At 45.5% G+C, this 12,655-nt stretch overlaps 1 protein-coding gene across 5 annotated transcripts in view; it reads left to right on the plus strand.

Moving 5' to 3' along the window:
- The first annotated feature begins 6,265 nt into the window (after nt 1-6,265).
- LOC117877433 (complement receptor type 1-like) overlaps nt 6,266-12,655 on the plus strand; it is a 56,126-nt gene continuing 49,736 nt past the window's right edge. For 3 of the 5 annotated variants that reach the window (XM_034770547.1, XM_034770552.1, XM_034770550.1), the window contains exon 1: nt 6,266-6,381. In XM_034770547.1, coding sequence (XP_034626438.1) covers nt 6,303-6,381 — 79 coding nt within the window. In that variant the 5' untranslated portion in view covers nt 6,266-6,302. The remainder of the gene's footprint in view (nt 6,382-12,655) is intronic. The other 2 variants (XM_034770549.1, XM_034770551.1) reach the window with 1 other exon arrangement.

A 12,655-nucleotide genomic window follows, 5' to 3' on the forward strand; every position in this document is an offset into this window, starting at 1 on the left:
CTTATACAGCCCAAAATGCCGTTAGCCTTCTTGGCAACAAGAGCACACTGTTGACTCATATCCAGCTTCTCGTCCACTGTGACCCCTAGGTCCTTTTCAGCAGAACTGCTACCTAGCCATTCGGTCCCTAGTCTGTAGCAGTGCATGGGATTCTTCCGTCCTAAGTGCAGGACTCTGCACTTGTCCTTGTTGAACCTCATCAGGTTTTTTTCTGCCCAATCCTCTAATTTGTCTAGGTCCCTCTGTATCCGATCCCTACCCTCTAGTGTATCTACCACACCTCCTAGTTTAGTGTCATCTGCAAACTTGCTGAGAGTGCAGTCCACACCATCCTCCAGATCATTAATAAAGATATTAAACAAAACCGGCCCCAGGACCGACCCTTGGGGCACTCCACTTGAAACCGGCTGCCAACTAGACATGGAGCCATTGATCACTACCCGTTGAGCCCGACGATCTAGCCAGCTTTCTATCCACCTTACAGTCCATTCATCCAGCCCATACTTCTTTAACTTGGTGGCAAGAATACTGTGGGAGACCGTATCAAAAGCTTTGCTAAAGTCAAGAAATAACACATCCACTGCTTTCCCCTCATCCACAGAGCCAGTTATCTCATCATAGAAGGCAATTAGGTTAGTCAGGCACGACTTCCCCTTCGTGAATCCATGCTGACTGTTCCTGATCACTTTCCTCTCCTCTAAATGTTTCATAATTGATTCCTTGAGGACCTGCTCCATAATTTTTCCAGGGACTGAGGTGAGGCTGACTGGCCTGTAGTTCCCCGGATCCTCCTTCTTCCCTTTTTTAAAGATGGGCACTACATTAGCCTTTTTCCAGTCATCTGGGACCTCCCCCGATCGCCATGAGTTTTCAAAAATAATGGCTAATGGCTCTGCAATCTCACCCGCCAACTCCTTTAGCACCCTCGGATGCAGCGCATCCGGCCCCATGGACTTGTGCACGTCCAGTTTTTCTAAATAGTCCCGAACCACTTCTTTCTCCACAGAGGGCTGGTCACCTTCTCCCCATGCTGTACTGCCCAGTGCAGCAATCTGGGAGCTGACCTTGTGTGTGAAGACAGAGGCAAAAAAATCATTGAGTACATTAGCTTTTTCCACATCGTCGGTCACTAGGTTGCCTCCCTCATTCAGTAAGGGGCCCACACTTTCCTTGATTTTCTTCTTGTTGCTAACATACCTGAAGAAACCTTTCTTGTTACTCTTAACATCTCTTGCTAACTGCAACTCCAAGTGTGATTTGGCCTTCCTGATTTCACTCCTGCACGCCTGAGCAATATTTTTATACTCCTCCCTGGTCATTTGTCCAATCTTCCACTTCTTATAAGCCTCTTTTTTGCATTTAAGATCAGCAAGGATTTCACTGTTTAGCCAAGCTGGTCGCCTGCCATATTTACTATTCTTTCTACACATCGGGATGGTTTGTTCCTGCAACCTCAATAAGGATTCTTTAAAATACAGCCAGCTCTCCTGGACCCCTTTGCCCTTCATGTTATTCTCCCAGGGGATCCTGCCCATCTGTTCCCTGAGGGAGTCAAAGTCTGCTTTTCTGAAGTCCAGGGTCCATATTCTGCTGCTCTCCTTTCAGCTGCCGGGCTCGGGCGTGGATTTAAAGGGCCCGGAGCTCCCGCGGCTGTGGGGAGCCCCGAGCCTTGCTGGGCTGGAGCCGGGATTTAAACGGCCCGGAGCTCCCGGCGCTGCGGGGAGCTCCGGGCCCTTTAAATCCCGGACCCAGCCCAGCTGCCGGAGTTGCGGGGGGATTTAAAGGACTCGGGGTTCCCTGCAGCCGCGGGAGCTCTGGGCCTTTTGAATCCCCGCCCGAGCCCGGCTGCCGGGCTGGGGCCGGGATTTAAAGGGCCCAGAGCTCCCGCAGCTGTGGGGAGCTCCGAGCCCTTTAAATCCCGGCCTGAGCCCAGCAACCGGTGCTGCGGGCGGGATTTAAAGGGCTCTGGCCGGTGTGGTCCGGCACGGTGTACTGTCTCTTGCCGGTACGCCATACCGGACCATACCGGCTTACTTTCATCTCTGCCTAGGGGAAAATGCAAAGCCATAGCATATAGCGGACGTTGTTACTGCAGCTGCTTCCATTAGATGCTTATAGCAGTTGAGTTCATTAAGTTCAACTTTACACAGCACCAGACTGTAGCTTTTAGGCCTCCTTCCTGCCCTCCTGCTGTTTGTCCATGAAAATATCTTGCATGCGGACTTCTGAGATGAACAAGACACGCTGCAGCATCAAGGATGCTTACTCCTCAGATTATGCTCTGGCCTTCTTTCCCTTTCATGGAAATTCTTGTTTCTGAGCAGTTGACTAAGTAATCTGTCACCTAGAGGAGGAGAAGACAAGGGCTGCTGAGCCTGCCTTGATTAGAAACTGCAAGCACAAGGGTACGTCTATACTTACCTCCGGGTTCGGCGGTAAGCAATCGATCTTCTGGGATCGATTTTATCGCGTCTTATCTGGACGCGATAAATCGATCCTGGATCGATCCCGGAAGTGCTCGCTGTCGACGCCGGTACTCCTGCTCCGCGAGAGGAGTAGGCGGAGTTGACGGGGGAGCTTGCCTGCCGCGTGTGGCCCTTTGGTAAGTACCTTTAAGTTCGAACTAAGGTACTTCGACTTCAGCTACGTTATTCACGTAGCTGAAGTTGCGTATCTTAGTTCGAACTGGAGGGTTAGTGTGGACCAGCCCCAAGACTCTGAACTTCCTCCTGAGCATGCTTCATGGACTGCCACAGCTGTCTTCTGGAAAAGTTTGGGGCGGGGGGGGGGGGTGAGGAACCTTTAATTTGGAGGAGTTGATGGATTTTATAAAAAGGGCTTCATGTTGCTCTTCAGAGACATAGCACTTAATGTCCTTCACCTTATAGTAGAGATACAATCAACTTCTTTTACAACCCTTTGTAATTTTTAACACCTCTAAAAATAAGACTAGGATTCAATTTTGCCTTCAATATTTAATTTTTTCTTCTTGGATCACTTAGTTTAAAATGACTTAATAGGCATGAAACTACAGATTAAACTTTTAAAATACTGGTTTTAAATCAAAAGCTTTCTTTAAAATGTTGTTTGGAATTTATAATATATTGCTATAAGGGGGGGAAATATTTTTTTAGAAAGGAGATTTGTGAATTTACAGCAACACATCTTTAAAAACAATCTTGATAATTTTGTGATGCAAGATACTGATGACGCCTCCATCTTTGGAGACCTTGCCATATTTTTGAACAGAGGTTCCTACACTGAACTTCTAATCTGAACTACAATTAAAAGAACCTGCACACAAAGAAGCAAAAGCCTCCTTTAAACCAGGTAAAGAGACTGATCTTGCGGTCCTGTAAAATAATCTCTCAATTGATTGAAGGCCTTTGTGAATGCCAGTTGCAGTACAAAGGTATTATGACTCATTGTGTCCTTGATTAAGAATGGGCAGTTTCACAAACCAGGTGTCAACTCCAGGCCTCTTGTGCTACCAGGGGAAGACTTGTAACAATGATAGTGGGGTTGTCTAATAGTGGTAAGTAGCCTAATAGCTTTTCTACATGTGAAAATTGACTGGTATAACTATAGCAGAATAGCTGTTCTGGAACACTTGTATTCCAGTATAACTCCCTCACGTGGACACACTATTCTGGAATAAAAGTGACTTTATTCTAGAATAATTGTTTACTTTCAGAGTAAATATTTTGAAATAAGAGGACTCTTCCACAATGAGTGTCCATGAGGGAATTATATCAAGAGTTATTCTGCTACAGCTATACCAATCAATTTCCTCACACAGGCAAGCCCTAAGTGACTTCTTTTTATGATTCAAAAATGAAACCCAAAAACTGTCAGTTGAAACCAAAGACAGTAGATTTCAGTCTAAATGCTGGTCCCAGTGGAGTTACTGGCAAAACTCCCATTGATTTCACTGGGCTCAAGCTCTGGCCTTCAGTATGCAGCCTTTTCTTTCTATGCTTAATGCAGACTACTGCAGAGTCTCCAAAGAACGTGCACTGTTTTCTATAAGCAACAATTAAGGACTCTAAAGTGAATCATACATTTTACAAGCATTTGGATTTACTTCAGATTACTATTCCTTTGGTGTTTACACAGTGTCCTAGGTTTGTGTGATGCGTTTGGCAAGTGAAACAGATCTCTACACTGAAGAGCTCACAGACTAAGACATGCTGCATAGAAATGTCATCAGGCAATGGGTGAGAGTCTCTAGAGAAAAAAGCCTTTTACTATTTAAGCCTTGGGATACTTATTTTTGCTTTGACTATGGGCTCCATATTTTTCTTCAACATCTTGAAACAGTATGAAGCTGGAGTGTGGGTCAGCATTGCTGAAAAGTATCATTGTAAATGCAAAGTAGTTTCAAAACATCAGACAAATGTGCAGTGACTTACATTTAGGTTAAATTGTGGAGAAAATGGCCAAAGTGACTGGACTGTTCTGTACACACAGACAAGTGCATTTGTCTGTTCACCTTTCTCCACTTTTTTTTAAATCTGGCTTCACAGCTTCCCACTGTTCAGGGGGAAGGTAAGTCAGCTCAGCTTCTCTCTGACACAAGCATTCTACTATATATTTCAATATGCAAATCTGTGGCTTTAGTTTTTAAAAAGGAACAAAAGCCTCGTTACTTGTTTCCTGAATGGGTGCGACACTCCATCTTTCAGCCCATTTTCAATAACAGATGCAGTTAAGACTATAAAACTGCTTGGAACAAGCTAGAGAGTCTTATGGTTCACAAGCATTCTGATAAGTAAAACTAAAAGAGTGGTTTCAATAGAATAGCTGTACTTTAGCCAAACTCACAAACTAAGTGTTGTGGTTAGAGTTGGGACAATGGGGAGAAGGGGTGGTTAATGGTTGGGAAAGGGAGAGAAACATAGATATGCAACTAAGAGTCCTGTGGCACCTTATAGACTAACAGACGTATTGGAGCATGAGCTTTCGTGGGTGAATACCCACTTCGTCGGATGCATGTAGTACATAGATATGCAACTGTCTCTCACTGGGCGTATGGTCAGTGCTTAGAGCAGTGATACTCAGACCTCAGTGGTTGAGGAGCCAGATTAGCAATCACAATTATCCAAAAGAGCTCCAGTAGTGTGAATTCATGGTTTCATTTACTAGAGCACTATCTATTCATATTTAAACAGTATGTCATGAGAAATTTAGTTTTTACATATTCTCACAGCAAGCTGACTGACCACTTATAAAAATGTTATCAACTATTAACACACCCAACAGCCTGACTGGTTATGCTACAAAGAGCTGCTCTTGACACAGGTCAGAGTCATTTGTAGCTCAAAAGCGTCAATCTGAGTATCACTGGCCTACAGCAATGGGACTCTGCTCTCCAGTGGGGTCTAGGTATCATACAAAGCTAGTGTAACTAGGGTGACCAGTTTTCAGAGTAGCAGCCGTGTTAGTCTGTATCCACAAAAAGAACAGGAGTACTTGTGGTACCTTAGAGACTAACAAATTTATTAGAGCATAAGCATTCATGGACTACAGCCCACTTCTTCGGATATGCACGAAAGCTTATGCTCTAATAAATTTGTTAGTCTCTAAGGTGCCACAAGTACTCCTGTTCTTTTTAGGGTGACCAGGTGTCCTGATTTTATAGGGACAGTCCCAATTTTTGGATCTTTTTCTTATATAGGCTCCTATTACCCCTCACTCCCAATCCCAATTTTTCACACTTGCTGTCCGGTCCCCCTACGTGTAACATTTAGTGGCAAGCTTTTAAGTGGCATCACTTATTGGAGCAAATATTCCTCTCTCTGCTTTTGGACTAGGACCAAACTCCTTTTTTCCCCTTCCTTAAAGCCTGTTTATCCCACCAGGCAGCTCGAGCAGCAGACCAGTTTTCCCAGCACAAACACATGACCGGTCTCCAGCCCTCCCCCTACTCCTGGGAGGGGCCTTGTCCCACCCCCAGCCAATGATTAAAAAAACCCACAAGCCCTATGACGAGAAAGGGGCGTGGCCCGGGGGCGGGGCAGCGCCGGCTGGGCGAACCCCGCAGACTGCCCCGGGGGAAGCAGCCCGGCCCCGCCCGAGCGCTTCCCGGGCGAGGCAGTCGCAGCCGGCCTCGCGCTCCTACGCAGCGCGCGCGGCCGCTCCCCCTTCCGGCTCTTTAGCGCGAGCGCGCCCCCCCTCCCCTCCCCTCCCCCGTGGCACGCGCGCGCCCGCCCAGCGCCTTATGTCATCCAATAGGCGGCGGCGACGGCTCGGTTCCGCCCATGCGCAGTGTGAGGTGGGGCGTGGTCCTGGGATGCAGCGCCATGGAGCTGCTTCGGGCGAGCTGGGCTCCGCGTGTCTCGGCGCTGCTGGTGCTCGCGCTGCTTCCCCGGGGAGCGCTGGGTGAGTGTCGGGGGCCAAGGGAGCTCCCGGCCCCGCCCCCTGGGCTCCCCTTTCCCTGCGCCGGGCTCCGGGAGAGCAGTGGGGGGAGCCGGGACTGGGGCTCCAGCTCTGCCCCGGGGGCAGGCGGGGAGTGACTCCGGCGGGCGCGGAGGGGGGGCGGGGGTCTGTGCTGGTGGAGGGGGATCTGTGGCCCGGGCTGCCAGGGACAGGTCACTTGGTTCTCCCCGAGCCTGCCGGCCAGTGGTGAGTTGGGGTCCCCCAGCGGCCAGACCCAATTCATTGCTGTCGCAGCGGGCAGGGGTCTGGCGGTCGTCCCCAGCGTGGCTGGAGATGCTGGAAGTGGTGCAGTTCTTCTGCATCGCCTCCTGTTTAAACGGGATTGGGCATTTAGACTAACAGACGTATTGGAGTACGTCTATAACTATAAGAACAAGTTAAAAATCACTTAGAAAAGTTAGATGCCCGCAAGTCACCCGGGCCTGATGAAATGCATCCTAGAATACTCAAGGAGCTAATAGAGGAGGTATCTGAGCCTCTAGCTATTATCTTTGGAAAGTCATGAGAGACGGGAGAGATTCCAGAAGACTGGAAAAGGGCAAATATAGTGCCCATCTATAAAAAGGGAAATAAAAACAACCCAGGAAACTACAGACCAGTTAGTTTAACTTCTGTGCCAGGGAAGATAATGGAGCAAGTAATTAAGGAAATCATCTGCAAACACTTGGAAGGTGGTAAGGTGATAGGGAACAGCCAGCATGGATTTGTGAAGAACAAATCATGTCAAACCAATCTAATAGCTTTCTTTGATAGGATAACGAGCCTTGTGGATAAGGGTGAAGCGGTGGATGTGGTATACCTAGACACGGTCTCGCATGATCTTCTTATCGATAAACTAGGCAAATACAATTTAGATGGGGCTACTATAAGGTGGGTGCATAACTGGCTGGATAACCGTACTCAGAGAGTTGTTATTAATGGTTCCCAATCCTGCTGGAAAGACGTAACGAGTGGGGTACCGCAGGGGTCTGTTTGGGGACCGGCTCTGTTTAATATCTTCATCAACGACTTAGATATTGGCATAGAAAGTACACTTATTAAGTTAGCGGATGATACCAAACTGGGAGGGATTGCAACTACTTTGGAGGACAGGGTCATAATTCAAAATGATCTGGACAAATTGGAGAAATGGTCTGAGTTAAACAGGATGAAGTTTAACAAAGACAAATGCAAAGTGCTCCACTTAGGAAGGAAAAATCAATTTCACACATACAGAATGGGAAAAGACTGTCTAGGTAGGAGTACGGCAGAAAAGGATCTAGGAGTTATAGTGGACCACAAGCTAAATATGAGTCAACAGTGTGATGCTGTTGCAAAAAAAGCAAACATGATTCTGGGATGTATTAACAGGTGTGTTGTGAGCAAGACACGAGAAGTCATTCTTGCACTCTACTCTGCTCTGGTTAGGCCTCAGCTGGAGTATTGTGTTCAGTTCTGGGCGCCGCATTTTAAAAAAGATGTGGAGAAATTGGAAAGGGTCCAAAGAAGAGCAACAAGAATTATTAGAGGTCTTGAGAACATGACCTATGAAGGAAGGCTGAAAGAATTGGGTTTGTTTAGTTTGGAAAAGAGAAGACTGAGAGGGGACATGATAGCAGTTTTCAGGTATCTAAAAGGGTGTCATAAGGAGGAGGGAGAGAACTTGTTCACCTTAGCCTCTAAGGATAGAACCAGAAACAATGGGTTTAAACTGCAGCAAGGGAGGTCTAGGTTGGACATTAGGAAAAAGTTCCTGACTGTCAGGGTGGTTAAACACTGGAACAAATTGCCTAGGGAGGTTGTGGAATCTCCGTCTCTGGAGATATTTAAGAGTAGGTTAGATAAATGTCTATCAGGGATGGTCTAGGCAGTATTTGGTCCTGCCATGCGGGCAGGGGACTGGACTCGATGACCTCTCGAGGTCCCTTCCAGTCCTATAATCTATGAATCCACCTGAACAAAATCACCCAAAGGGCCATAATGCATAGAAACAGTGTTTAATTTTGACCAGATTTGCAGGCCGTATACACGTTTTGCATTTTTCTGTACTGTTTTGACTTTGGTTAAAGCAAAAGTCTGTAGTCACAGGACAGTATGAGCTGAAAGGAAATATTAATTGGGCCCAGGCAAGGAGGAGAAGCTCTTTCTAGTCTAGTGGGTAGACTATTCATGTGACATGGGGGTTCAATTTCTCCTGCCTGCTGAGGAGAAGAAGGGGTTTAGCTTGGCATTTCCCAGTGTAGGCCCCTCTTTTAATTAGCTATGACTTGGTGGTCCAAATATGCAGATCACTGTTTTGCCCCCCAGGGGTCAGGCTGTGGGAGACTCCTGTTCAAATCCCTCCTCTGTGAAGGGATTTGAACAGGGGTGTCCCACTTCCCAGGGACCTCTCCCCCCTCCCGCCACACCACAGGAACCTGAGAGGTGGGGGATCATTGTTTCCACCTCCTCTGTTTCCAGAAAGACAAGGACCTCCTGAGAAAGGAGGGGATTTAAACAAGGGCTTCTCACCTGGGAGGTGATTCAGTCTTGTCCAAGCCTCCTCTTAACAGGCTGAGGGAGGATTTGAACTGGGGTCTCCCACTCTCTATGTAAGTAGCCTACCCGCTGGGCTACAGAGTGAGCCTAATTTTCTTGCTGGTCCAATTACTATTTAATTAAAGTGGAACAGCTTCAAGAGGCAAGCTCCCACTTAAACCCTTTGTCCTCCTCTGGTAGAGGACTGACTTGAACTAGCAACTCTGAGTTTCCCAGGGAAGTAGCCTAACTGCTGTAGCATAGAGGGCTTTTTATTTTTGCTTTGGCCCAAACACTATTTAATTTACATGGAACAGCTGCAAGAGGAAAGACCTAAGGAATTCCCAGTTCAAGCCCCTTCTCAGGAAGGGGAAGGAATTGAACCAGCAACTCCAAATGTCCCATGGGAGTAGCCTATCCACTGTCCCATAGAATCTTCTTCTAGTTTTGGCCCAATTAATACTTAAAGTGGAACAGCCTCAAGAAAGCTTGGGGGGGGGGCGGGTCTGATCTGCATAACTTCATAAACTAGACACTTTTCAGGAATGAGTCCCTTCTCAAAATAATAAATATTTTGATATATTTTATGGTACAAACAAGCTCATACTGTCATGGGACTATAGACTTTTGTTTAACTGATAGCAAAGAAATACAGGAAAAATGTATAAAATATAATCACCTGGAGGAAAAGGATGCAAGTGCTGCTAAGCCTGCCTTAATTTTCTTAAAACAAAGAACAACAAAATCCTGAACTTCCTCCTGAGGCTGCTTTATTGACTAACCGCCACAGCTATCTTCTTGAAAATTTTGGGGAGGGAGGGTGGGCGGGGGGGTGGGCGAAAAGAGTTGCTGGATTCCAAAAGGACTTCATGACTGCCATGCCTGTGTATTTTTAGTATTACAGTAAAAGCTGTTTTATCTGGCATGTTGGAGGAATGGAGGGTACCGGTAAAAGAAAAATGCCAGTTAACTAAGAGGGAGGGAATTTGGGTACGGGAGGGGACTTGGGGCAATGGGTTGGGGCACCGAGTGGTGGATCTGGGGAAGGGGGGGGACGGGACGGGTGCTCACCTTGGGTGGCTCCCCGCAAGCAACTCCTAGGCCAAGACCAATGGGAGCTGTGGAGCTAGTGCTCGGGGTGGGATGGGGAAAACTTGTACCAATTATAGTGGGGCTGATACTGGTAAGTAGTCTAAGGGTTTTTCTACATGTGGAAATGGATTGGCATAACTAAGCAGAACAGTTATTCTCCTATAACTATGCCAGTATAACTCCCCCATGTGGACACTCTCTTTTGCAACAAAAGTGACTTTATTCTGGAATAACTGTTTGCTTCCCAAGTAATTATTTTGAAAGAAGGATACTCCTTGTAAATTATACCAGTATAGTTCTTCTGCTACAAGTATGCCAGTCGATTTCCTCACATAGACAAGCCCCGAGTGACATCTTTTTTTATGATTCAAAAGTGAAACCTAAAAACAGTCAGTTGAAACCAAAGATTTAAGTCTAAATTCTGGTCACATAGGAGTTGCTGGCAGAACTCTCATTGATTTCAGGGGACTTAGGGTGTGGCCTTTTATATGTAGCCTTTTTTTTTTTCCTATTCTTAATGCAGGGTCTCCAAAGAATGTACACTGTTATAGGACTCTAAAGAGCATCATACATGTTCGAAGCATCTGGATTAATTTCAGACCTTACTGTAATGGTGGTGTTTAGACTAGGTTGGTGTGATGCTTTTGGCAAATAAAACAGGTCTCTACGCTGAGGAGCTTGCAGCCTAAGACGTGGTGCAGAGAAACAGCATGAGACAAGGGATGAGAGCCACTAGACAAAAGAGCCTTTTACTTTGACTTTAGGCTTCATATTCCACCCCACCCCCAACATCTTGTAATAGTATTAAGCTGGTTTGTGGGTTAACACTAGTGAAATATCATTTTTAAGTGCAAAGATCAGATAAATATGCAGTGACTTACACTTAGGTTAACTTATGCAGAAAATGGTCAAAATGACTTGCCTGTGGCAAACAGACTATAATGCACATGTCTTTTTCCATCTTATTTTTAAATGGGGCTTTACAGCTTCCCACTGTTAACTGGGAAGGTAAGTCAGCTCAGCTTCTCTGATACAAGCATTCTACTATACACTTTAACATACAACTCTCTGGCACTAGTTTTAAGAAGGAACAAAAGCCTCACTGCTCATTTCCTGAATGGGTGTGAAACTCCATCTTTCAGCCCATTTTCAATAACTGATGCACTTAAAATACTATAAAACTGCTTGGAACAAGGCAGAGAGCTCTATGGTTGACAAGCATTCCAATCAGTAAAGCTAAAAGAGTGGTTTCAATACGATAGCTGTCCAGTACTGCAACAAACCTCAAATTAAGTGCCATGATTAGAGCTGGACAGTGGGGAGAAGGGGTTAAGGGTAAGGATGAGGAGAGAAACGGATATGGAACTGTCTCTTACTGGGTGTATGTTCAGTACTTAGGATCGCTGCTCTGAGACCCCTGTAGTGGAGGAGCCAAATTAGCAATCACCAAAAGAGCCACAGTGTTAAATTATTATATTTACTATAGTATGACACAGGAAATATTTCATTTTTATATAGACACATTTTATTCTCACAGCAAAACGACTGACCAAGTACTATGGTTTTATCAACTACAATTCATTAACATAGTAAGAGCAGCCTGACTGGTTAATTATTTAATCACACATTGTCTCTCGCAGCACATGCGTAAAACATTCAAGAGCCAATGGCAGCTCAGGAGCCTCAATCTGAGTGTTCCTGGCCTAGAGCAGTGGTTCCCAAACTTCAACAGCCTGGGAACCCCTTTCACTAAAATGCCAAGTCTTGCGAGCCGCCTCCTAAAAATGAATATTTCCAGGGATTTTCTCCTTTACCGGAGTATAAATTATAAAAGCAGTGATCTTGGAAATATAATTTTTTGACATGATTATTACACACTTTATTATTATTTATCATTACAGTATTTTATTACATTATGAAAACAGCAACACTCTTCCAAGATCTCACTTTTGTAGCTTGTATCACTTTGAATAAGCCTGTTATAAGACAAGGCTCCTATGTTTCATCAAGGAGTATCAGATGTGAAACAGCATGAAGGTATTTAAGAAACCAACTCAGAGTTCCTCCTACACAAGCATTCAGGTCTTGAGCAGTCCAGGCAAACAATGCACATTACAACAAAGCTTAAACTTGTTCTTCGTAATAATTTTAAAAACAATACTAGCTGCCTATTTAATTTTAAAAACAGCAAAAAATATCCACCTCCCTTTCCATTTCTTATGAGTCTTAAAGTTTAAATGTCCTCAGGGTGATAGATCTGCTTAGTTCTTGGAAGTCCAGGGGCTCCAGGCTGCTGGCCCAAGCTGCCCAGGGACAACTCTGTCCGCCATTAGGGATGTTTTTCTTGAGAACCCCCTTTAACATTTCACGAACCCCCAGGAGTTCATGAACCCCAGTTTGAGAACCACTGGCCTAGAGTAATGTCCTCTCCACTGGGATCTAGGTACTCATACAAATCTAATAAGGAGTCTGGTGGCACCTTAAAGACTAACAGATTTATTTGGGCATGAGCTTTCGTGAGTAAAAACCTCACTTCTTCGGATGCATCCGAAGAAGTGAGGTTTTTACTCATGAAAGCTCATGCCCAAATAAATCTGTTAGTCTTTAAGGTGCCACCAGACTCCTTGTT

Source organism: Trachemys scripta, chromosome 4, assembly GCF_013100865.1.
Source record: "Trachemys scripta elegans isolate TJP31775 chromosome 4, CAS_Tse_1.0, whole genome shotgun sequence".
Classification (NCBI taxonomy): Eukaryota; Metazoa; Chordata; order Testudines; family Emydidae; genus Trachemys; species Trachemys scripta.